The 27,051-nt window shown below is 42.4% G+C and overlaps 1 protein-coding gene across 1 annotated transcript; it reads left to right on the top strand.

Annotated features, from left to right (window-relative positions):
* Window positions 1-14,639: 14,639 nt before the first annotated feature.
* On the top strand, window positions 14,640-18,890 carry LOC123059911 (chloroplastic group IIB intron splicing facilitator CRS2, chloroplastic). Its single transcript, XM_044482461.1, has 8 exons — window positions 14,640-14,918; window positions 15,022-15,106; window positions 16,293-16,360; window positions 16,803-16,853; window positions 16,944-17,017; window positions 17,601-17,659; window positions 17,753-17,829; window positions 18,386-18,890. The coding sequence occupies exons 1-8, from the start codon at window positions 14,679-14,681 to the stop codon at window positions 18,500-18,502; spliced, it is 771 nt and encodes a 256-aa protein (XP_044338396.1). The 5' UTR covers window positions 14,640-14,678; the 3' UTR covers window positions 18,503-18,890.
* Window positions 18,891-27,051: the final 8,161 nt, after the last annotated feature.

The following is a 27,051-nucleotide window of genomic DNA, read 5'->3' as shown; positions in this document are numbered from 1 at the left end:
ATGATAATTGAGTTCATCTAATCAAATTATTTAATGAACTCCCACTCAGATAGACATCCCTCTAGTCATCTAAGTGAAACATGATCCGAGTCAACTAGGCCGTGTCCGATCATCACGTGAGACGGACTAGTCAACATCGGTGAACATCTTCATGTTGATCGTATCTTCTATACGACTCATGCTCGACCTTTCGGTCTTCCGTGTTCCGAGGCCATGTCTGTACATGCTAGGCTCGTCAAGTCAACCTAAGTGTTTTGCGTGTGTAAATCTGGCTTACACCCGTTGTATTCGAACGTTAGAATCTATCACACCCGATCATCACGTGGTGCTTCGAAACAACGAACCTTCGCAACGGTGCACAGTTAGGGGGAACACCTTTCTTGAAATTTTAGTGAGGGATCATCTTATTTAAGCTACCGTCGTTCTAAGCAAATAAGATGTAAAACATGATAAACATCACATGCAATCAAATAGTGACATGATATGGCCAATATCATTTTGCTCCTTTTGATCTCCATCTTCGGGGCTCCATGATCATCGTTGTCACCGGCATGACACCATGATCTCCATCATCGTGTCTTCTTGAAGTTGTCTCGTCATCTATTACTTCTACTACTATGGCTAACGCTTTAGCAATAAAGTAAAGTAATTACATGACGTTTATGTTGACACGCAGGTCATAAATAAATTAAGACAACTCCTATGGCTCCTGCCGGTTGTCATACTCATCGACATGCAAGTCGTGATTCCTATTACAAGAACATGATCAATCTCATACATCACATATATCATTCATCACATCCTTTTGGCCATATCACATCACAAGGCATATGCTGCAAAAACAAGTTAGACGTCCTCTAATTGTTGTTGCAAGTTTTTACGTGGCTGCTATAGGTTTCTAGCAAGAACGTTTCTTACCTACGCCAAAACCACAACGTGATATGCCAATTTCTATTTACCCTTCATAAGGACCCTTTTCATCGAATCCGATCCGACTAAAGTGGGAGAGACAGACACCCGCTAGCCACCTTATGCAACTAGTGCATGTCAGTCGGTGGAACCAGTCTCACGTAAGAGTACGTGTAAGGTCGGTCCGGGCCGCTTCATCCCACGATGCCGCCAAATCAAGATAAGACTAGTAACGGCAAGTAAATTGACAATATCGACGCCCACAACTACTTTGTGTTCTACTCGTGCATAGAAACTACGCATAGACCTAGCTCATGATGCCACTGTTGGGGAACGTAGCAGAAATTCAAAATTTTCTACGCATCACCAAGATCAATCTATGGAGTAATCTAGCAACGAAGGGAAGGAGAGTGCATCTACATACCCTTGTAGATCGCTAAGCGGAAGCGTTCAAGTGAACGGGGTTGATGGAGTCGTACTCGTCGTGATCCAAATCACCGATGATTCTAGTGCCGAACGGACGGCACCTCCGCGTTCGACACACGTACAGCCCGGTGACGTCTCCTACGCCTTGATCCAGCAAGGGGAGAAGGAGAGGTTGGGGAAGACTCCATCCAGCAGCAGCACGATGGCGTGGTGGTGGTGGAGGAGCGCGGGACTCCAGCAGGGCTTCTCCAAGCACTACGAGAGACAAGGAGGGAGAGGGGTAGGGCTGCGCCAGCAGGGGAGGAACTTCATGTGTTGTGCTGCCCCTTTGCCTCCACTATATATAGGGGGAGAGGGAGGGCTGCGCCCCCACCTAGGGTTTCCTCCCTAGGGGTGGCGGCAGCCCTAGATCCCATCTAGGGTGGCGGCCACAAGGGGGAGAGGGGGAGGCGCACCTGAGGTGGGCCTTAGGGCCCATCTGCCCTAGGGTTTGCCCCGCTCCCCTCTTGGAGGCGCCTTGGGCCTTGGTGGGAGGCACCCCAGCCCACCTAGGGGCTGGTCCCTTCCCACTATTGGCCCATGTAGGCCTCCGGGGCTGGTGGCCCCACCCGGTGGACCCCCGGACCCCTCCGGTGGTCCCGGTACACTACCGGTGATGCCCGGAACACTTCCGGTGGCCAAAACCATACTTCCTATATATTAATCTTTACCTCCGGACCATTCCGGAACTCCTCGTGACGTCCGGGATCTCATCCGGGACTCCGAACAACATTCGGTAACCACGTACATACTTTCCCTATAACCCTAGCGTCATCGAACCTGAAGTGTGTAGACCCTACGGGTTTGGGAGTCATGCAGACATGGCCGAGACAACTCTCCGGTCAATAACCAACAGCGGGATCTGGATACCCATGTTGGCTCCCACATGTTCCACGATGATCTCATCGGATGAACCACGATGTCAAGGATTCAATCAATCCCGTATACAATTCCCTTTGTCCAGCGGTATGATACTTGCCCGAGATTCGATCGTCGGTATCCCGATACCTTGTTCAATCTCGTTACCGGCAAGTCTCTTTACTCGTTCCGTAACACATCATCCCGTGATCAACTCCTTGGTCACATTGTGCACATTATGATGATGTCCTACCGAGTGGGCCCAGAGATACCTCTCCGTTACACGGAGTGACAAATCCCAGTCTCGATTCGTGCCAACCCAACAGACACTTTCGGAGATACCTGTAGTGTACCTTTATAGCCACCCAGTTACGTTGTGACGTTTGGCACACCCAAAGCACTCCTACGGTATCCGGGAGTTGCACAATCTCATGGTCTAAGGAAATGATACTTGACATTAGAAAAGCTTTAGCATACGAACTACACGATCTTTGTGCTAGGCTTAGGATTGTTTGTCCATCACATCATTCTCCTAATGATGTGATCCCGTTATCAACGACATCCAATGTCCATGGTCAGGAAACTGTAACCATCTATTGATCAACGAGCTAGTCAACTAGAGGCTTACTAGGGACATGGTGTTGTCTATGTATCCACACATGTATCTGAGTTTCCTATCAATACAATTCTAGCATGGATAATAAATGATTATCATGAACAATGAAATATAATAATAACTAATTTATTATTGCCTCTAGGGAATATTTCCAACATGATATATGTGATGTATGAGATTGATCATGTTCTTGTAATAGGAATCACGACTTGCATGTCGATGAGTATGACAACCGGCAGGAGCCATAGGAGTTGTCTTTATTTTTTGTATGACCTGCGTGTCATTGAGAAACGCCATGTAAATTACTTTACTTTATTGCTAAAGCGTTAGCCATAGTAGTAGAAGTAATAGATGACGAGACAACTTCAAGAAGACACGATGATGGAGATCATGGTGTCATGCCGGTGACAAGATGATCATGGAGCCCCAAGATGGAGATCAAAGGAGCTATATGATATTGGCCATATCATGTCACTATTATTTGATTGCATGTGATGTTTATCATGTTTTTGCATCTTGTTTACTTAGAACGACGGTAGTAAATAAGATGATCCCTCATAATAATTTCAAGAAAGTGTTCCCCCTAACTGTGCGCCGTTGCGACAGTTTGTTGTTTCGAAGCACCACGTGATGATTGGGTGTGATAGATTCCAATGTTCACATACAAAGGGTGTAAGACAAATTTACACACGCAATACACTTAGGTTGACTTGACGAGCCTAGCATGTACAGACATGGCCTCGGAACACAGAAGACCGAAAGGTCGAGCATGAGTCGTATAGAAGATACGATCAACATGAAGATGTTCACCGATGTTGACTAGTCCGTCTCACGTGATGACCGGACACGGCCTAGTCAACTCGGATCATGTTATACTTAGATGACTGGAGGGATGTCTATCTAAGTGAGAGTTTATTGAATAATTTGATTAGATGAACTTAATTATCATGAACTTAGTCTAAAATCTTTACAATATGTCTTGTAGATCAAATGGCCAACGTTGTCCTCAACTTCAACACGTTCCTAGAGAAAACCAAGCTGAAAGACGATGGCAGCAACTATACGGACTGGGTCCGGAACCTGAGGATCATCCTCATAGCTACCAAGAAAGATTATGTCCTAGAAGCACCGCTAGGTGACGCACCCGTCCCATAGAACCAAGACGTTATGAACACTTGGCAGACACGTGCTGATGATTACTCCCTCGTTCAATGCGGCATGCTTTACAGCTTAGAACCGGGGCTCCAAAAGCGTTTTGAGCGACACGGAGCATATGAGATGTTCGAAGAGCTGAAAATGGTTTTCCAAGCTCATGCCCAGGTCGAGAGATATGAAGTCTCCGACAAGTTCTTCAGCTGTAAGATGGAGGAAAATAGTTCTGTCAGTGAGCACATACTCAAAATGTCTGGGTTGCATAACCGCTTGACTCAGCTGGGAGTTAATCTCCCGGATGACGCGGTCATTGACAGAATCCTTCAGTCGCTTCCACCAAGCTACAAGAGCTTTGTGATGAACTTCAATATGCAGGGGATGGAAAAGACCATTCCTGAAGTATTTGCAATGCTGAAATCAGCAGAGGTAGAAGTCAAAAAGGAACATCAAGTGTTGATGGTGAATAAAACCACTAAGTTCAAGAAAGGCAAGGGTAAGAAGAACTTTAAGAAGGACGACAAGGGAGTTGCCGCGCCCGGTAAGCAAGCTGCCGAGAAGAAGCCAAAGAATGGACCCAAGCCCGAGACTGAGTGCTTTTATTGCAAGGGAAGTGGTCATTGGAAGCGGAACTGCCCCAAATACTTAGCGGACAAGAAGGCCGGCATCACAAAAGGTATATGTGATATACATGTAATTGATGTGTACCTTACTAGTACTCGTAGTAGCTCCTGGGTATTTGATACCGGTGCGGTTGCTCACATTTGTAACTCAAAGCAGGAGCTGCAGAATAAGCGGAGACTGGCGAAGGACGAGGTGACGATGCACGTCGGGAATGGTTCCAAGGTCGATGTGATCGCTGTCGGCACGCTACCTCTATATTTACCTACGGGATTAGTTTTAAACCTCAATAATTGTTATTTAGTGCCAGCTTTGAGCATGAACATTGTATCAGGATCTCGTTTAATACGAGATGGCTACTCATTTAAATCCGAGAATAATGGTTGTTCTATTTATATGAGAGATATGTTTTATGATCATGCTCTGATGGTGAATGGTTTATTCTTAATGAATCTCGAGCGTAATGCTACACATATTCATAGAGTGAATACCAAAAGATGTAAGGTTGATAATGATAGTCCCACATACTTGCGGCACTGCCGCCTTGGTCACATAGGTGTCAAACGCATGAAGAAGCTCCATGCAGATGGACTTTTAGAGTCTCTTGATTACGAATCATTTAACACGTGCGAACCATGCCTCATGGGTAAAATGACCAAGAGTCCATTCTCAGGAACAATGGAGCGAGCAACCAACTTATTGGAAATCATACATACTGATGTGTGCGGTCCAATGAGTGTTGAGGCTCGCGGTGGCTATCGTTATGTTCTCACCCTCACTGATGACTTGAGTAGATATGGGTATGTCTACTTAATGAAACACAAGTCTGAGACCTTTGAAAAGTTCAAGGAATTTCAGAGTGAGGTTGAGAATCAACGTGACAGGAAAATCAAGTTCTTGCGATCAGATCGTGGGGGAGAATACTTGAGTCACGAATTTGGCACACACTTAAGAAAATGTGGAATAGTTTCACAACTCACGCCGCCTGGAACACCTCAGCGTAATGGTGTGTCCGAACATCGTAATCGCACTCTATTAGATATGGTGCGATCTATGATGTCTCTTACCGATTTACCGCTATCATTTTGGGGCTATGCTTTAGAGACTGCCGCATTCACTTTAAATAGGGCTCCGTCGAAATCCGTTGAGACGACACCGTATGAATTATGGTTTGGGAAGAAACCTAAGCTGTCGTTTCTAAAAGTTTGGGGATGCGATGCTTATGTCAAGAAACTTCAACCTGAAAAGCTCGAACCCAAGTCGGAAAAATGCGTCTTCATAGGATACCCTAAAGAAACTGTTGGGTATACCTTCTACCTCAGATCCGAAGGCAAGATCTTTGTTGCCAAGAATGGGTCCTTTCTAGAGAAAGAGTTTCTCTCAAAAGAAATAAGTGGGAGGAAGGTAGAACTTGATGAAGTATTACCTCTTGAACCGGTAAGTGGCGCAGCTCAAGAAAATGTTCCTGAGGTGCCTGCACCGACTAGAGAGGAAGTTGATGATGATGATCATGAAACTTCAGATCAAGTTGCTACTGAACTTCATAGGTCCACAAGGACACGTTTCGCACCAGAGTGGTACGACAACCCTGTCTTGGAAATCATGTTGTTAGACAACGGTGAACCTTCGAACTATGAAGAAGCGATGGCGGGCCCGGATTCCGACAAATGGCTGGAAGCCATGAAATCCGAGATAGGATCCATGTATGAAAACGAAGTATGGACTTTGACTGACTTGCCCGTTGATCGGCGAGCCATAGAAAATAAATGGATCTTTAAGAAGAAGACAGACGCGGATGGTAATGTGACCATCTATAAAGCTCGGCTTGTCGCTAAGGGTTATCGACAAGTTCAAGGGGTTGACTACGATGAGACTTTCTCACCCGTAGCGAAGCTGAAGTCCGTCCGAATCATGTTAGCAATTGCCGCATTCTATGATTATGAGATATGGCAAATGGACGTCAAAACGACATTCCTTAATGGTTTCCTTAAGGAAGAATTGTATATGATGCAGCCGGAAGGTTTTGTCGATCCTAAGAATGCTGACAAGGTGTGCAAGCTCCAACGCTCGATTTATGGGCTGGTGCAAACATCTCGGAGTTGGAACATTCGCTTTGATGAGATGATCAAAGCGTTTGGGTTTATGCAGACTTATGGAGAAGTCTGCATTTACAAGAAAGTGAGTGGGAGCTCTGTAGCATTTCTCATATTGTATGTGGATGACATACTGTTGATGGGAAATGATATAGAATTCTTGGAAAGCATAAAGGCCTATTTGAACAAGTGTTTTTCAATGAAGGACCTTGGAGAAGCTGCTTATATATTAGGCATCAAGATCTATAGAGATAGATCGAGACGCCTCATTGGTATTTCACAGAGTACGTACCTTGATAAGATTTTGAAGAAGTTCAAAATGGATCAGTCAAAGAAGGGGTTCTTGCCTGTATTGCAAGGTACGAGATTGAGCTTGGCTCAATGCCCGACCACGGCAGAAGATAGAGAAAAGATGAGTGTCGTCCCCTATGCCTCGGCCATAGGGTATATCATGTATGCTATGCTGTGTACCAGACCTGATGTAAACCTTGCCGTAAGTTTGGTAGGAAGGTACCAAAGTAATCCTGGCATGGAACACTGGACAACGGTCAAAAATATCCTGAAGTACCTGAAAAGGACTAAGGAAATGTTTCTCGTTTATGGAGGTGACGAAGAGCTCATCGTAAAGGGTTACGTCGATGCTAGCTTCGACACAGATCTGGATGACTCTAAGTCACAAACCGGATACATGTATATTTTGAATGGTGGGGCAGTAAGCTGGTGCAGTTGCAAGCAAAGTGTTGTGGCGGGATCTACATGTGAAGCGGAGTACATGGCAGCCTCGGAGGCAGCACATGAAGCAGTCTGGGTGAAGGAGTTCATTACCGACCTAGGAGTCATACCCAATGCCTCGGGCCCGATGACTCTCTTCTGTGACAACACTGGAGCTATTGCCCTTGCCAAGGAGCCCAGGTTTCACAGGAAGACCAGGCATATCAAGCGTCGCTTCAACTCCATTCGTGAAAGTGTTCAAAATGGAGACATAGAGATTTGTAAAGTACATACAGACCTGAATGTAGCAGATCCGTTGACTAAACCTCTCCCTAGAGCAAAACATGATCAACACCAGAATTCCATGGGTGTTCGATTCATCACAATGTAACTAGATGATTGACTCTAGTGCAAGTGGGAGACTGTTGGACATATGCCCTAGAGGCAATAATAAAATGATTATTATATTTCCTTGTTCATGATAATTGTCTATTATTCATGCTATAATTGTATTATCCGGAAATCGTAATACATGTGTGAATACATAGACCACAATGTGTCCCTAGTGAGCCTCTAGTTGACTAGCTCGTTGATCAACAGATAGTCATGGTTTCCTGGCTATGGACATGGGATGTCATTGATAACGGGATCACATCATTAGGAGAATGATGTGATGGACAAGACCCAAACCTAAGCATAGCACAAAGATCGTGTAGTTCGTTTGTTGTAGCTTTTCTGGATGTCAAGTATCATTTCCTTAGACCATGAGATTGTGCAACTCCTGGATACCGTAGGAGTGCCTTGGGTGTGCCAAACGTCACAACATAACTGGGTGACTATAAAGGTACATTACAGGTATCTCCAAAAGTGTCCGTTGGGTTGGCACGAATCGAGACTGGGATTTGTCACTCCGTATGACGGAGAGGTATCTCTGGGCCCACTCGGTAATGCCTCATCATAATGAGCTCAATGTGATCAAGTGGTTGATCACGGGATCATGCATTGCGGTACGAGTAAAGTGACTTGCCGGTAACGAGACTGAACAAGGTATTGGGATACCGACGATCGAGTCTTGGGCAAGTAACGTACCGATTGACAAAGGGAATTGAGTACGGGATTGATTAGATCCTTGACATCGTGGTTCATCTGATGAGATCATCGAGGAGCATGTGGGAGCCAACATGGGTATCCAGATCCCGCTGTTGGTTATTGACCAGAGAGTCGTCTCGGTCATGTCTGCTTGTCTCCCGAACCCGTAGGGTCTACACACTTAAGGTTCGGTGACGCTAGGGTTGTATAGATATGCGTATGCAGTAATCCGAAAGTTTTTCGAAGTCTCGAATGAGATCCTGGACGTCACGAGGAGTTCCGGAATGGTCCGGAGGTGAAGAATTATATATAGGAAGTGTAGTTTCGGCCATCGGGAAAGTTTCGGGGTCACCGGTATTGTACCGGGACCACCGGATGGGTCCCGGGGGTCCATCGGGAGGGGTCACCCATCCCGGAGGGCCCCATGGGCTGAAGTGGGGAAGGGAACCAGCCCATAGTGGGCTGGTGCGCCCCCCCTTGGGCCCCCCATGCGCCTAGGGTTGGGAACCCTAGGGGAGGGGGCGCCTCCACTTGCCTTGGGGGGTACTCCACCCCTTGGCCGCCGCCCCCCCCTAGGAGATCCCATCTCCTAGGGCTGGCTCACCCCCCTAGGGGGCCTATATAAAGGGGAGGAGGGAGGGCAGCCGCACCTCTAGTCTTGGTGCCTCCCTCTCCCCTGCTACAGCTCTCCCTCTCGCAAAAACTCGGCGAAGCCCTGCTGCGTTCACTGCTGCATCCACTACCACGCCGTCGTGCTGCTGGATCTTCATCGACCTCTCCTTCCCCCTTGCTGGATCAAGAAGGAGGAGACGTCATCCGCTTCGTACGTGTGTTGGACGCGGAGGTGCCGTCCGTTCGGCACTTGGTCATCGGTGATTTGGATCACGGCGAGTACGACTCCATCATCCCCATTCTCTTGAACGCTTCCGCTCGCGATCTACAAGGATATGTAGATTCACTCTCCTCTCGTTGCTAGTTGACTCCATAGATTGATCTTGGTGAAACGTAGGAATTTTTTTTGTTTTCTGCAACGTTCCCCAACAGGATCATGGTGATGCATAGCAACGAGAAGGGGAGAGTGTCGTCCATGTACCCTCGTAGACCGTTAAGCGGAAGCGTTATGACAACGCGGTTGATGTATTCGTACGTATTCACGATCGACCGATCCTCAGTACCGAGCCTACGGCACCTCCGCGTTCAGCACACGTTCAGCTCGGTGACGCCCCGCGAACTCATGATTCAGTAGAGCTCGGGGAAGAGTTTCGTCAGCACGATGACGTGGTGACGATGTTGATGAAGCTACCATGGCAGGGCTTCGCCTAAGCACCGCTACAGTATGACCGAGGTGGATTATGGTGGAGGGGGCACCGCACACGGCTGGGAGAGATCTTTGTGAAGCGAGAAGGGGCGACAACCAAGATGACCAAGAAGTTCGAGCACATCATGGCAAAGAAGGAGGAGGCATGTGTCAAATGTCGTGAGGTGAAGGAGTCAAAGACGGCTGAGAGGTTTAACAAGTTCATGGAGATGCAAGACAAGAAGTTCAAGATCCAAGATAAGAATCTTGAGATCAAGGTCGCTTTGGTGGACTCCAAGATGTTGTTCCTAAAGAGGTCGGGGTTAGATCTTGATGCGGCGAAGATTGTCCGAGCCTACCGTGCGGACTTGTTGAAGTGCTTCGGGCAATGGAGGTGCCGATGAGTGAGGTCTTTGCCACAGACGTCGAACTAGAGTAGAATTACGTTTTTGACACGTACGGCCAAACCATCAATTTTGGGATCGATTGGATGTAACAATTAATTAAAAATCTGGTGATGTTTTATTATAATTGCATATGTTTTAAATTGGTATCAATCAAAATATGCATGTCGAATGAAGGAGGCCAGATCATGGACAAACATTTGATGACTATGATTAAATGGCCTGACTTTCTCGAACGTACACTTGGTGTGTTCATTTTAATGATCAACTAGATCATAGAAGCGCACGTTGCTGCATCTGTCTATCTTGAGAAAATAATGAAGCATGCACATTAGTTAAATATAAAAGACAAAATGATCTGGAATTTCTATATACACATGAGAAAATGTTAACAACCTCAAAGGATTTCCCACATTGATTTGATCTAGATGTATGATGCAAATCCGGCAAACAAAATTTACATTTAGTTCTAAATCGCCAATATTGTGATTTCACATGCACCAGTTAAATGAACCACACTGATGCTAAATGAGGTTTTCAACAACACTACTATTCAAAACCGAGGGTACAACAGGATACCAATATCACATGAAGTTAACACATACCTAATAGCTTGACTTTGTACACACTATATACCAAAATGTTATTTTAGGTCGTGTTGAATCGACACAGAGTTGATTTTAGGTCATTCCATGGCTTGTGTGGATGCCGATTTTGGGTAGGTTTCACTTGTTTTTTTTCTTTTTCCATTTCCATGTTTTTGATTATCGTTTTTATTGTTTTTTTATTTTTATTTTGTTCTTTTTGTTTTTATTTTTTTTATCTTTTTTCAAATACATGTCGACTGTTTAAAATACACATTGTATATTTCTCGTTAGACATTGAACATTTTTTATATACGTTGATTATTTTTAAAATACATGATAATTATTTTTGAATTACAAATTTGAATATTGTTTTTGAATGGATGTTAAGAAAATTGAATACATGTTGAACATTTTTCTAATACATCTGGAATATTTTTCAAATACACCTTCAACATTTTTCTAAAATACATCATGAACATTTAAAAAAATTCTTGTTTCAATATTTTCTGAATACATTGTTTTCAGTTATATGTTGAACACTTTTTGAATACACGTTAAAAAGTTTTTGAATACATCTATATCTATATTAATATAAAAAGACCCAAGGAGACAGATCCAACTGATCTCGGCCATCGAACTAAATCAATCCAACGACTTAGACTGCTCCAATGGCGAACATTTAACGTGTTTAACGTGCAACTAATATCATACCAAATATTGCACTAATCATAAAATTAACACACAAATAATAGCATACCTAATATTCGCATGCAATTAATATATTGCCTAAATATTAATGTGCGTTGCACGTACGCATTTACTAGTGTGAAAGATTTTTCAGCTACTCCTTCAACATTTTTACAAATACATGTTGAACACCTTTTAAAATACACACTGTATAGATTTTTATATATACATGCTGACCATTTTTTTGATACATGTTAAATGTTATTAAAATATACGATGAACATTTTTGTCCAACATATGTTTGAAAATTGAGGGAGAAATGTTAAGCATTTTTCAAATATATGTTGAATTTTTTTTGCATACATGTCGAGTATATTTCTTATAAATCTTGAATATTTTATAAATACACATGATTTTTTTTTTCAAATACACGTCAAACATTTTCTTTGAAATTTGAATACATTTTGTACATTTTTTAAACACATGATGAACCCTTTTTTAAAATTACATTTTGAACATTTTTTCGAATACCAGCTCAACATTTTTTGAGTGGTATGGGAATTTTTGAAAATTTGTGCGAATTTTTTTTATATTGCATGAGATTTTTTAAATACATGATTTTTTTGTTAATTTCTAGACTATTTTATTATAAAGAAATTAAGTAAGAAAAACAAACAAACGAGCCATTGGAAAATCGATAGAAATGAACGAACAAAGAAAAAACAAACAGAATGCTACTAGGCGGGCCCACTAGCACCTCTCGTTTGACTTGAGACCACTACAGTCGGTCTTGCTTAAAGCGAGACATAGCGGCACCCATTGCTACTTTCCAGTGACATCCGTCGTTAGTTTTGTCTTCTTGAGTTTATTTTAGTTGAGCCTAATGTGGGTTACTAGACCAGCAGATCGACGGAGCAACTAGTTGACGAGCGCTTCTTCGAGAGCCTCCCAACGATCATTTGGGGTGGTCTAAGAACGCATCGAGTGGCGAGCTCTCAGCCGCCGCCACGTGTCACACTCTGTGCGTTCTCTTCGGATATATTTTCCGCCCGTGTTTTCAACTTTTTAGATGTGTTTTTTTACTTTTCGGATTTTCATCGGTCTTTTCTAGGTGTTCGGCCAATATTTTTGCGCGAAAAAACATGTTTTCTCTCTTTTTCTTCTTTCATGAGAGACGGTTTTGCTTCCACGAGAGGCTCGGTCGTGCCTCACGAAAACAGAAAAAACACATTTTTTTTCTTCTTCCGCGAAAGGCACAGTTTGCTTCGCGTGAGGCACGGTTGTGCCTCTCAAAAATGAAAAAATATCTTCTTCTTTTTTTATTTTACAAGAGGTACGATTTTGCTTTCGCGAGAGGCACGGATTTGCTTCCGCGAGAGGCAGGGTCGTGCCTCTGGGAAACGGCTTCCGAAAAGGAAAAAAATATGCTCCCAGTTCGCGTCCGGTTTTTCCATCCAGTTTTTTGTGGAAAAAGTTTTTCAAAATCTATCTACACGAGATTTAGTTTTGAAATCTCGATGCGAGAAGTCCAGCGGTGAAACCGGTTCAAGATTTGGACGCACAGTTTGAGATAAATTATTTTAAATAAACAGATTTACGAAAAAAGGAACTCCCAAGCAGTGCGCCACTTTTGCAAACTGGGCAGGCGGGAGTGATAGTTAGAAGGAGTACTCCCCAATATACCCTAAGGCGTTGTTTGGATAAGGAGTTTATATCAAACCTGTTTCCACTAATCGTGTTTAGGAGTCTAACTACCTAAAACCATGTTTGTTTAGCCCAACAAATCCCAGGATAAGAAAAACTTGGTCTTCCAAAAACCCAAAAAACGAGTATATGGAAAAACGGCTATTAGTCGTTTTTCCACAAACCAGTTTAGCTAGATCGCAAGTCCTTCGTCAGCCGCTCAGGTACCGTGGCTGCTGCTCCTCGACAAGGACGACAACCGTGTTCCTCCGGACCGCTGGCATGCTAGGCGCCGCCATGGCGGCCGTGCCTGCTTCTCCTCGAAGAGGACGACGACCGTGTTCCTCCGGACCGCTGGCATCCTAGGCGCCGCCAGTGCCGCCGTGGCTCTTGCTCCTCGACGAGGACGACGGCCGTGTTCCTCCGGCCCGCTGGCATGCTAGGCGCCGCCACGGCCGCCATGTCTGTATGTCAGTCGTTTCAGGTACCCTACTGTGCTCCTCAGCCAGGACGACGCCCACATTGCTCCTAACCATTGGCGTGCTAAGCGCCGCCGTGGCCGCCGCGTCTGTGTCTCAGCCGTTCTATGTACCGTTATGCTGCTCAGGTCGGCGCGCGCAACACCTTCTGTCATGGCCACCATCTCTTCGGCGTTGATGCCCACCACGACGCAGCTCAGCGGCATGGCAACGCCACTTTGGTACATGAGGTTGACGCGCACGCTGTGGTGCCCCATATCCCCGCTGGCTGCACGCATGCCCTAGAAGTTGCCGGACATGACGAGGCCGAGCACGCCCAGGTCTGTGTCCGTGACAGGCCCATCAGGAGCAACACGAACTCTGCCATTGTAGGCGTCTTAGGCGTGCTCGTGCCTCCCTTCTTCGATCTCCTCAGTCCGCACTTCTCGCGTGAACCACTTGGCCTATTTGCCTATTTCTCAAATGTTGAGGATGACGCGAAGTAGCGTTGGCATGAAAGCCTCGGTTGTGTGATATTGCAGCATGATCAATCACGTCCAAACAAAGTATTCTACTCCCTCCGTTCCCAAATATAAGTCTTTTTAGAGATTCCAACGAGTGACTACATACGGAGCAAACTGAGTAAACCTGCACTCTAAAATATGTCTACATACATCCGTATGTTATAGTCAATTTGAAATGTCTAAAAAGACTTATATTTAGGAACGGAGGGAGTATAAGCTAGTTTTACGAAAACAACAACTTAAAACTGGTTTTCCTAAAAATCCTCTTAAAACTGGTTTTCCTAAAACTACTCTCAAATACTAGCTATCCAAACAACCACTAAAAAAAAGTACTCCTCAAAATTAGTGATTTCGGCAGATCGAACCCAACCAACTTCCTGAGCTAGAGAGAGACTTACGCGCATACAGCTCAACCCACGTATGCTTCCGGCCCGCCTAACCTGTTCCCCGCCTCGAGATATTTTCATTCCCCCCCCCCCCCCCTCGCCCTCGGCCTCGCCCTATCTTGCCACTCCTCTCCCCCCGCCATGTCGCTCGCCATGGCCACTCCCACCGCCACCGCCACCGCCCACCTCGCCTCGCCCGTCCTCTTCTCCTCATCCCCAGACCCCCGCAGCCGCCGACCCCTGAGGGCCCCGTTCCGACGCACTCGCCTCGCCGTCGTCGCCTCCGTCCCCGACCCCGCCGACAAGCCGGTGGAGTACACGCCCTGGCTCATCGCCGGCCTCGGCAACCCCGGCAGCAAGTACCACGGCACTCGCCACAACGTGCGTACACCCCTTCGCCCGTGCCCCCGCCCCTCCCCCCTCCGATTCGAGATGACATGCCCCCCCCCTCACTTCGCCTGTGTGTGCGTCTGCGTGTGATTAGGTGGGGTTCGAGATGGTGGATCGCATCGCGCGGGACGAAGGGATCGTGATGAACACCATCCAGTCCAAGTCTCTGCTCGGAGTAGGTACCCCGCTCGCTCCCTCCTCGCTCGCAGCGTGTACATATGTGCTGCAGTTTTCAGTATCGTGCTTCGCAATTACTGCTTGCTCTGTGAACCGCTGCAAGCTGGACGCCTTTTTTTAGATGACTTTTAGTTAAGAGGCATGCCATGTGGCCTAGATGTTAATTCCGCTTCATGCTATGTTGTTTAGCTTGACGGCGATATTTGGTACTGTAATTGTAACCTTCTTAGCATGCTAGCACCAGGAGGGCAGAAGCATGACTTATATTCTAGATAAAATATGGTGGCTGAAGCAAGTGATCTGTGGAGAACACCCATCCCCACATCTAAGTCAACCTTTTACCAGTTTCTTGACAATGAATTGTAGCTTGGTTATGTGTAAGCGTGTCTTTCTGCAGTATTAGCAAAGTGGATCTAAGTTGTTGTTGGCCAGGTGTTGTTCTACACTTCTAAATTAATTTAGTTATGAACAAACAGGCTGGGATGTTTTTTTCCACCTTCCATAAAATCTAGGGAAACTGGATTTCATTGCCTAGTCTTTCCCCTCTTGAATTTCAGTAGTAAGGCACTTAATATGGGTCAACAGAACTCTGATTTCTTTGAAAATGTAATATCCAGTTAAAGTGGACTGTGTTTTCCACCAGCACAGATGGTAATAGACAAAACCTTGGTAGTTTTTCCGAAGTATCCCCTATCTTTAGTTACAAACAATGCATTCATGCTGGACTTCCGTTTCGAATTCAACACTTGATTTTGTACTAAAAGTTTAAAATGGTAAACTCGATATCTGTCAAGAGGAAATGGAACACCATTTCCTTGTGTTTGATCTGCATTTGCTCTCAAGTGTCAGAGTATTACACCTTTTGATCATGTAGGTAACCTACTCCATTGTTCTGCAGATGACATCTTTGAAAATGTTCTGATCTCTTCTCTTGAAAATTAATTTGTGTTGTTGGCTCCTTCCTGATTTTGAATGTTAACCGTCATGTTCAAAACATATATATACTGGAGGTACTAGTGGCATATATTTGATGTTACTTCTGATGAAAGTAGTCTGGTGCATCAAGTTTGGCTAGTTGAGTGCACATTTTGTTACTGGAAGCATCGTTATGAATGGCATGTTGCAGTCATTTGCAATCTTCAGATTAATTGTGTTTCCACTCATCCGTTGGGTTTTATTTTGGTACAGGTTTAATTGGGGAGGTACCAGTGCTGCTGATAAAGCCACAATCATACATGAATTATTGTGGTGAAGCAGTGAGTCTTTATTCTTGTCCTTCTTGAAGTAAACATTTCCTGGGAACTATATCATTTATGAGAAAAGTTGGTGCAATAGATTTGTGATATACTCACTTCAAGAATATTACTTCAATGTTTGTGTGGCAAAATACATCCCCACAGCCTATCTATCAATATGAATGCTGTTGCCTTTTTTGTACAAAGCAAAAGTTACCTAAGTTGGCTGCAGAGAAGTATCAGTTATGTTGCTAATCTTAGAGTGTTTCACAACTATGCCTATACATATCAGTTCTCATTTCTATTAGCATATCATGGACCATGTCTTATCGAAGTGAACTAACTTCTATAAGTAGGTGACAGGACTTGTTGAACACTCGTTGTCTCTTTTCTGATGCAATATTTTTTCTGGTCTTCTTAATTTGTCATGTACTAACGAAAAACATCCCTCTATTGTGTGAAGATTGGACCGCTTGCTGCCTATTACCAAGTACCTCTGAGGCACATTCTTGTGGTACATACTATCATTGTTCTTTAGTATCTTACCGCAACAACTCGGTATCATGCGCTTGCGACTGAAACCAATGGGTTCTATTTTTTGCAGATTTATGATGACATGAGTCTGCCCAATGGTGTATTGCGACTTCAACGGAAAGGTGGCCATGGCCGCCATAATGGGTAATATATGAAGTTCCAAATAATTTGAACAATTAGTATGTTTAGTACTTCTAGTCACATGGAACGTGCTGATGTTACTTACATACATAATGCATCAGATTTAGTTCAGTCACTTCATTTTCTCATTCTGGAGTTCAAAAGGCAAACCAGAATGGAATTCATTTAGAGTAAATATAACAAAAATGGGCCTGCTTTATTTTCCAGAAATCATACCGGAAGTTAAGTTCATATAGCTCCTGTTGAGATTTTGCTTGAAGAGCTCATGAACAACAAATATGAATTTGCTCAGGAGGCCAGGATTGAGCCAGAACATGTATTACATGGAGTTACAGAATACAATTTTGATCTGTCAAAAATTTGCAGTATGAGTTTGGAATACTCGAATAATGTGTGCCTCCTCTAACTTAATATTGTGGAAAATATTAGTTCCTTTTGTTGTAGGCTTTATGTTATACTAGCATCAGTTTGCTTATAAATTATGCATTTGAAGTGCTGTTTCTGTGGTTTTAATAGGTAAAATATGTTACTTACATTTCACAATCTATTGCTTACACTCTCAATGATCATCTTCACTGAAAAACAGCCTACAGAATGTAATTGAGCATTTGGATGGCTGCCGGGAGTTTCCTCGTTTATCTATAGGTATATGTTATTATGTTTCACCAGCTAGCACTTCAGTGCCTTCTCTGAAAATCCGGGTCATGCCAACCTTGAGTTGTTGACTGTTGAATACAGGCATTGGTAGCCCACCTGGCAAAATGGATACACGAGCTTTTCTTCTGCAGAAGTTTAGTTCAGAGGAACGAATTCAGGTATTGATTTCACCATGTTCGAAATTTCGTCGTAGATGTCGCATATAGTGTGAAATCCCTTTCTTGTGATCTTTTGTCCTCTTCCAGTATGTTCATCTGTTTTTTTCTCTTTCTAGTAGACAAAAAAGCCAATGCCATACCATCAATTGCATTCTAAGAGTTTATTTCCGCTAATTAATAACATTTCAATTGAACATTGGCTGTAGGAAATAAATATCTCCCATGATTTCATTGGATTATTGTAACTGATGAGTATAAATATATGTTGAAGTCACGGTGAACATATGTAAGTACAAACAAATAATGATGATATGATTCTTCGCTGGCCATACTTCACATTTGTTGGTACTACAACTAGGTTGTATACTTTAGTTGGTGACGCAAAGGGACTATCTCAATTTATATGTACTGTTAACTGTTCTCAAGCTTACTTGGGGAAGTTTTGCAGTGTTGGTTCTCGTTTTCTACTGGTCTGCCCTTTTCTGGGAGGAACTCTCAGATATGGTTGTTGCTACATGGTTATTGATCTAAAACCTGTTATCTTATTTTTATATAGATTGACACCGCGTTGGAGCAAGGGGTGGATGCTGTGAGGACCCTTGTGCTGAAGGGTTTTAGTGGAAGTATTGAGAGATTTAATCTGGTCCAGAAGTACAAGTTCAACAGGGCTTGATGATTCTTTAGATGCTTGGATCTGCCTACCTTTGGAAGATACATGAATGCACACGAAAATGTTTTTGGAAGCGTTTGATGTGATAATTTGCATAACCTTAGGTGCACTAAGTTGGGTGTCCTATAGTTTTGAGGATGTTAAAAACTTAGCAGGGTGTAGATAAGGTAGAGTTCTTCTGCACATCTTCCTAAAGATAACTCATGGTTTACTCAAATTGGAAATAAAATAGGTCCATTTGATGAAGGTCATGTAAAAACACTTTGTACTTCTGTAGGTTACTGACACATTAGTCTGATGTAAAAGAGGAATGTAGACCATTTCATTCCACCTTTCCTAATTCTGTGATTTTGTCCATGCAAATAAATACTTAGTTGTCCTTGTTGGGGTAGATCATCTGCCTGCAAAGTGGTGATATAGGTAATTTATTATCTTTGACCGTACAACTCGTTTTCATCAACTTGATGTGGTAAAGTTGTTTAGTAGTGTGTCATGTTATGGTTAGAGATGTCTATGCCCCCACGTTACCTCACCCTTTAAAAGATTATTGTAGGAGATCCTCAGCGCTTATTTGACAAGGACTTGAAAGCAAAATCCATTTTTTTATTTTCTTATGCTGATATGTCAGTCCAAACTTGTCGGCAACAAATAGATTGCAGAAGTTTCTTATGCTAAGTAAAAGCTTGCACCTTCTTGCATCAGTTAAGCTAACTACTATCTACAAGACGCGGAGTAAAGCTAATGTAGCTCTAATTTGCATTGTATTTTCAAGTTTAATATAGAAATTTGGTGATTAACTTGCACAGGTCAGCTTATGATTAAATGTGATTTGCAACCATCTAGCATAATATTCTCTAGGTAAAGTTTAAAACTAGATCTAGAACAGTCTGCTATGTGCTAATTTAAGAAGGCAAGACCTGCTAGACGTTCCTGCTATGAGATAGGGTACAGGAAGGTGGCAATAATAGTTGAATCGCCTTTTCAATTCATGGCTGGTTTATTATACCCATCTTCTTCTTTACTGCCATCTTATCCTTATGTGCATTCCAATCTCATGTGCAAATTGTACACGAATTGATTAGCTCCTGATCTGGGACCATACAATTTTACTACCACATATCATGAATAGTTTTAGTATCACTTAACAACCAATAAGTACAATGGAGAATACATATTCCATAAAACTATGTTTTTGATTGAATACTAGCATGTTTTATATTCTCGTTGTATTTTTGACATAAGTTTCTACAATTTGAAGTTGATGCTGCTTTGCCTCCATTTTTAACGGGCCGTTTATAAAACTTGAATTGGCTATGATGTGCAGCCAAGAACCTGTATATGTTAATTTTTATGGAAGTGTACCTTTTCTGGTAATGTTACTTTAACCCTCATAAAACATTTATATACATGTTCCCTGTAATATTGCATTTTTATTTCATTTCCTCATGGAACAACTACATACGTGTCTTTATGTTAATCAATTTTTATTAGTGAACCTTAAAAGATCAAATGCATGGTTCGGCAACAGCGTTAGTGAAGTTGTAGCTTTAGAAACCTGGTGTTAATTGTGCTGAGCTTGGTGGTAATGACAATTGGCAACCTGACACATTAATTATTTTTGAGTTTCACATAATACTCCAGAAGCTTGCATAGCTGGAGAAATGCTGGGTTCTCATAGTTGATTAGTTATCCTTTAATGTAGAACATGATGTCATGATGTAATAAAACAAGGTGACTAATAGTTTTTGGTAATTATAAGAATGTGAAAAGATCAGTTTTCAGCAATAACTGGTAGCAATTGCCTTCTACTAATATCAACCTTTTCGTAGCAATACTAAGAACTTCTGATTAACGAAGCGCCTAGTGGATTATCTCACATGATGATCCAAATGTTGTCATTACTTGCTAAAGCCATAGCAGACTGGAAAGTAAATAAGTAATTTATTCTGAATGAAATCGTAGTTGGTTCTAACCTTTTCAAAGTGGGAGGGGAAGGAACTAGTTTCAGTGCGGAGCTACCAATATTCCAGAAAGCCAGAGATAACTTGTGGTGTGATGTTACCAGTAACAACCATGTGACTTGCCTAGTACATCACACAAGATACGATATTTGTCAAAGGCTTAGTTTTGACCATGGTTTCAAGACCAAAAAACATTAGTCTAGTAACCTCACTTCCACTAATATTTGCCAGAAAAATTCCTCATGATAAACTGTTTTTTAATCACCAAGTGGATTCCAAAGTTTCAAAGATTATATTATCTAAAGCTCTTCCCTCCACCATCATGTTACCTAAACTACATGCTAATCTCTTTCTTAAAGCCATCACACAAGTAGGGCTTGGAATAATCATACATCTAATCCATGTGCACCCATCTGTTGATCATTCGCTTGCTGAGCTGTATTATATTTACCAAGTGTCATAATCGTAGCCGTATTGGCTTAATTTGCGGGCTACACTGGATCTCTATGTTTTATATTGTTTCCGGTGGTGACGTTTAATTTTAGTGTTTTGTTAAGCTTTAGACATTCTAGACTATTAGATTTTGGTCTAGGTATTTGTTTACTCCCTTGTTGCATGATTAAGTATAGGAGAATCACTTCACATGACTTTAAGTGAAATCCACCCGATCTCAAGTGCTTATTTTATGGAGTAGGTAATGTCACTTGGAACACTAGAACGTAGTTTAGAGTCCTTGCTCACATTGCTTGGGTTTGTTAACTAGCTTTCAAACTTATTCAGTAGGAAGACATCAACCTCAATTATTAAGCCAAGCCATTTTAAATCTCCTGTGGTGGCCCAAAAAGCACTTGCGAAGAAAAATAAGGAGATATGGTTGCTAAGTTGAGTGTTATGTATATATTGCTTTGGAGTAAAATGGGTGAGGTCATCCCTGGGATTAAACTATGTGCTAAACTTGTCATCATGAGCCACAAAGAAGGATTTTCTCTCGAGAGCATAAGTTAGGCGGGTCCCTGCTAGGATTCGGGCGATCTTAAATGTTGCCAACTTTGTGCTGCAATCAACTAACAAATAAGTTGGGGATGTGACGAGGAGCCTTTGTTTAGGTAACACAACAGACTCAAGACAAAATTGGGACTAGTCACATGTAGCTTGTAATCAAGTTGCAGGTTGCAAGTGACATACATTTCTATCTTATCAGCACCCCATCAAGGTTACTGAGCAGTGTTTTGGTTTCACCTGCTGTGATTAAATGGTCCACATGTGTTAGGTACTTCCGAGAGTAAGGTGCAAACTAGTGAGCCTTGTGAGATCCACACAAGTTAGTGATGTGCTATCTACCTTTCATAAAACCTCAACGTAATATATGACTTGCTTTTGGGCATTACTGCAGTAGCATTGTAGAGCATTTTTGGGATCAATACCATTTTACTACTTTGATACACGGTTGGATATCAACTTGATTATTTTCGTTTATGAAAAATAGATATGCATAACCATTTGAAAGCCCTCATTTCAGGGCATGAACTCTAGAATAGAGAGTGAAATATGACAACAGTATGACAGCAAATAAGGCTACCTTAGCCATGTTTCCCTGACTGTGGCTTAAATAATAGGTGTTTCGTGCTCTGTAGCGCAAGGTGGAGACCACTGCAGCAAGCAAATGCTAATGATGGATAGCCCCCAATCTTTAATCAGGGGAACAATGGGATGATTCACTGACCCTAATTTTGTTTGTTGGCCATAAACTAGTAAGTAGGAAGTGAAAGATATGAAGGAAAACATATGCAGCTCACATTTGATTCCCTACATGTTAGATCCAATATAGTAATCATCAACAAGGAGAATTATACCATTCAAGGAGATAGTGTTTATTGCAGGTAAAATTGGTCGTTTACCTGCATCTGTGTTTGCAGGTTTTATTGAGTACATGTTAGATTCTTGGTGGCATAAACTAATGATATTAGTGCTGCTAAACTTGTGTATTATAGTAAAAGACCATGTGCGTTGCTGCAAATTGCAGTCTGAGGAAAATATTTAGTCCCTTGCCCTCCAACCGCCCAAGCTTCTTTCAGACAATTCCTCCTGGAATCAAAACATATTATTTTTTCAAAAGAAGTTGGTGTCTTATGGGGTCCTAGTATTGGTCATCCTATAAGGTAGCCCGGAGCATGGAAGGAAAGGACAAGTAGATGAGGACTTTTGAAGTTATAGAAGCCAAAGTTTCTTTATAGAATTTGGCAACTTGCTCTACATTTTCTGGATTTTGCTAGGTTCATCGCTAGCACGTGGTATGGGCTGGAATCAGTCCTAACCAACCAATAACTTCTACTCTTGTCTTTCCGTTCAAGCCTTATGCAGTATATAATGGATTATTACTTTTTACCCGACATTTGTTTTTATTTAAAAAATTGGTCGCTTGATTGTAGTGTACCTGGATTATTCGTTCCAACTTTAATTATTAAATGGGTGATAATTCTATTTTCTCAATCATATCATATTTAAGGTTCATAGGATTTATTGTTGTATTTTTATGAAGTGATGGTTATCAATTCAAATGAGATGTTTATTGCAGAAATTTATTGATAAATTTTAACTGGAATAAAAATGATGGATAGCTAGGAGGAACGAGGCATCAATTTAGACAATAGGCATCCACATCTGATCAAGAGAGGATTCTTACCTTGGTGGTGGTGGTGTACACCCACACCTCCGGCCGATTGAATTCGATGTCGGTGCCTCCTGGCAGAAAGAAGGCTCAAAATTCTGACAAAAAAAAAATACCGCAGTAGATTTTCTATTTGGGGAACATATAGGACTGTTGTAGATATGACCCATAACTAGTTCAGTGTTCTGGATAGTTCAGATCTGGCCTATACAAGAGTAGGATCCATCTCAATTATGTCAAGCATGGTGGTCATATTGGCGCACAACTTTCCTGTCTCGCATGATTGTTGTTCTGAAATGTGCATCATTTTGTGTGATCTTACTTTTTTAGGAGATGTAGATGTTTCCTGCATTTGCAATGCTCTAACTTGTAGACTTGAAAATATCTAGCTATAGTTGGAGATGTCAAATCAGGATCGCATTAGTTGAAACTTCAATTTGGCATCGTAGTAGACATTCTTTGGACTGTAGCGCAACTGAAGACACTTATTTGCAGTAAACAAGAACTGTTTAGTGGTAGATTCGGTTCATTGATGTGATATTAAAATAAGATGCTAATTCATCGTCTGTTGAGAAACTGCAATCACATTTCTAACGTCATGTACAATAATTCAAGGGAAGTTCACTTTATTAATTTTTTGTTGGTAAACAGTCTTGAGCACATTGTATGCCGATAACTACGCGTGATCTTTTCTTGTCGGTAATAATTGGCTACTGGAGGATTATATATTCATGAACCTGTTGTCTGTTAACGTTTGTCTAGATATGTAGCACCGTTTACAAAATAGATCAACAGGGTAGCAACTAGCAAGAGAAGATTCCATGCATGTGAGGTTTCTTATCTAACACCTGCTAGTCTCTGCTAGAATCTAGGTGTAACTGGGAAGTATACAAACTCTAGGATCATCTTGATAATGTATTTTTATTTCGCTTCTGTACAGAATACGAGTTTGGGTTACAGATGTCAATGTCAAACAAAAGGTGGCTTTGTTGCATAAAACCGGGCTGTCAGTCTAACGGATCCAAAAGATGTATTATATGGTTCTTTGACTCTTGATTTGTTATAGATGGAGGCATGCTTAGAGAATAAAAAAGTACAAGCTAGTACATACTTTATGGTCATCAATGCAATCAAGTATTTGCTCAACTTGGCTAACCTGAAACCATTAAAGTAAGCTGAAGCTCCATGACCTAAGCATGGTTAAAACTGCAAAGTAAAAACATTAGACCAGAATAAAGCCACATCTTCGGTGACAGCTATGTAACCGCGACTTCTCCCTAAGCAACAACTACTGATTATATATTGCAGATGGTATCAACTTCTTTATAGCAGCAACTGCGACCTCCAAGCTCATGTTTTAGTTGAAAGGGATAGAAAGAGGGGAGCCAAGTTTAGGGGACAGGGTGGGCCTTTGTTTAGAAGTTGGAGAAAGACTTTGGAAAGAGGGGAGATAAGAAGGGAATTTCGGGTGAAAGAAGCTTTCGTGGATGGTGGAGGCGAGATTATGTTAGAAAAAAGATGCAGAATTCTAGCTTTCTCTGGGGTTAGTAGGATTTGGAGAGATTTCTTTCCAACCTGGTCGAAGAAAAAGTCCAACTGAAAAGCTTTGCTGATTTGAACTCATGTAGACGACGCAGGAGGTGCGGGGCTCGATATATGCTAGTGCGCAGCTACTTTAGGGCTGTGAAAACGCACGGAAGAGAAGGGTGGGCGATCTTCGCGCACTAGTTCGTAGTTATTACAGTAAAGATTTCTAAAGGCATAGCATACCTGATCTTTTTGGACACCATGGAGGTTTGCATACTGAATATGCCTGCATCATGGTGCCTTGCTCCTTTTGGTCCCAAGTCAAGCATGATAGTACATGATAATTAGTTTAAATAGCTGATGTTTCTTTATCTGTCATTCACTGATCCCATCTTCTTTGTTGATTAATCCCAGTTATGTTAGCATTACAACAAGTGGAAGCCTTTTCACTTGAGTAGACTTACAATAATTGTAGCAGAATACCGATGCTTCATCACTTAAATGATGTGAAACGTCGGGGGGAAAAGCTGGCTGATTAGCAAGGTTTGGTAAGACATGTTTTTCGTTTGCTTAACGTCAGTGTGTTTTTCTCTGGGCAAAGACATTCTTCTGCCTTTGGGTTTGTGTGTGGACCATGCATGGGGCTTAAACTTCAGCGGACAGGACATATATGTTTCAAACGTCTTAAACATAATTAGCTCAATTATTACTCCTAATCTTTCCTGCGACATTTTGGTGTGATGGGGAGTGATGTGTTCCTTGTTTGTTGCAAGGAAATCTCGGAGGGCGTCTCAGATTACGTGTTGCAGAAAAATGTGGAGGTTAACCAAAATGTTAGATATGGTATTTCCAGTTTTATCCAACTCTGACATCAACGGTGCATGGGTAAATGGTCAATTGCTGATCCTTCCAGGGCCATGTAAGGTAAATTAAACAAGCCCAGCTTAATAACATCATCGCCCATGCATGCTTTGCTGTGTTTTCTTCTGGCTCATGATTGCTTTTACGAATGGAGACATTCCATGCTTTTGCGTTATGTTTTCTATAAATAGTTAGTTATGCATGTTTTGGGATGATTATTACTTCCACTAGAGAGGGCTGGTTGCAACTACTATGATGGGAGATTGTTTACTAATGTTATCTTCTTGGATCCCCTAGAAAACAGCCTTTTTCCGTCTGAGTAAAACTATCTTAGCTCCCATGAACTGTTGTAGATCGATCGGTTATGCGCTCGAGGACCATTCTATAGTCTATCCTTGCTGCCTTTTCCGTACACGACCGAGAATATATATATATACACACACACATACCGATTTATTTATTACAACATATCTAGTGATGCATTATTTGCATGTACCAGAAGCATGTTCTAGCATATGATTATATATATATATTTTGCGTGTGTGTGTTGTGGCAAAGACATAATAATGGTCCGGGCGATGGATGGGATGGGACTCATCAAAAGCGGGGATTCTTTGCCGAGGTCATCCACCATCATGGCAGGAAAGCTGGCCACACAAGGGAACAAAAATGGGCACATACCTAGGCGCCTACCTACGTATACATACATTCCAAAACACACTCTTTTGGATACATTATACACTCCAAAGGTGGGAGAATTCCACGGCTACCTCTGCATGCAGTGCACTGACTGGTCCAGCTCGATCCCACATGCACGAGCTTCTCAACTTTAGTTTGTACTCCACTCCACACACACACACACACACACACACACACACACACACACACACACAATAACTTAATCACGGCCATGCTGGCTAATTAAGTGTGGCACCCACTTATGTTAGCTCCTGCACATGGCCCCTCTGTTATCTCTTTCTACATTACACATCGATGGGGGCCGGGGCCATAATACACAAGATATGTATAGTTGTTTCCATGCATATAGCAACAAAGAAGCGTTCACTTATTGTATTCCGTTGCCTCGCCTCCACACAACACCGCGGCGTTGCAAGCGTAAACTATTGCATTACGTACGTACATGTAAATTAAACTAGATGGTTGAGCATCCTTCCTTCCTTCCTTCCTTCCTTCCTTCCTGCTCCATGAGACCGATCGACGACCACTACAGTTTAGAATGGCGCCCCTAGTACGTATTAGTTGGCCACTTAGTTCTGGTTATGGCTAGTGACACATCAGTGTAAACAATATCTTATCTTAGCCAGATATAGGTATAGCTAGGTAGCTAGGTGTCGTATATAGTACTCTGATCATCTAGCTAGCTAGCTGAATAAAAATGCTTTGATCGGCTAGCTATATATGTGCATATAATATATCTCGGCCGGAGTCCTATCATGCGTGTGTGTGTGTGTGTGTCGACGATCGTAATAAACCAAGCATGAGTCGCCCTGTCCAGTCCAGTCCAGTCCAGGCGC

The sequence above is a fragment of the Triticum aestivum genome, chromosome 3A, assembly GCF_018294505.1.
Source record: "Triticum aestivum cultivar Chinese Spring chromosome 3A, IWGSC CS RefSeq v2.1, whole genome shotgun sequence".
NCBI classification, from domain to species: domain Eukaryota; kingdom Viridiplantae; phylum Streptophyta; class Magnoliopsida; order Poales; family Poaceae; genus Triticum; species Triticum aestivum.
The sequence above is the reverse complement of the archived record's forward strand: the minus strand, read 5'-3'. Positions and strand labels throughout refer to the sequence as shown.

Excerpts from the sequence above, each read along its gene's own strand:
- LOC123059911 (XM_044482461.1), top strand. The coding sequence starts at position 14,679 with ATGTCGCTCGCCATGGCCACTCCCACCGCCACCGCCACCGCCCACCTC. Across the intron at positions 16,361-16,802 it reads TGAATTATTGTGGTGAAGCA|ATTGGACCGCTTGCTGCCTA; the intron begins GTGAGTCTTTAT and ends TATTGTGTGAAG. Across the intron at positions 17,830-18,385 it reads GTTCAGAGGAACGAATTCAG|ATTGACACCGCGTTGGAGCA; the intron begins GTATTGATTTCA and ends ATTTTTATATAG.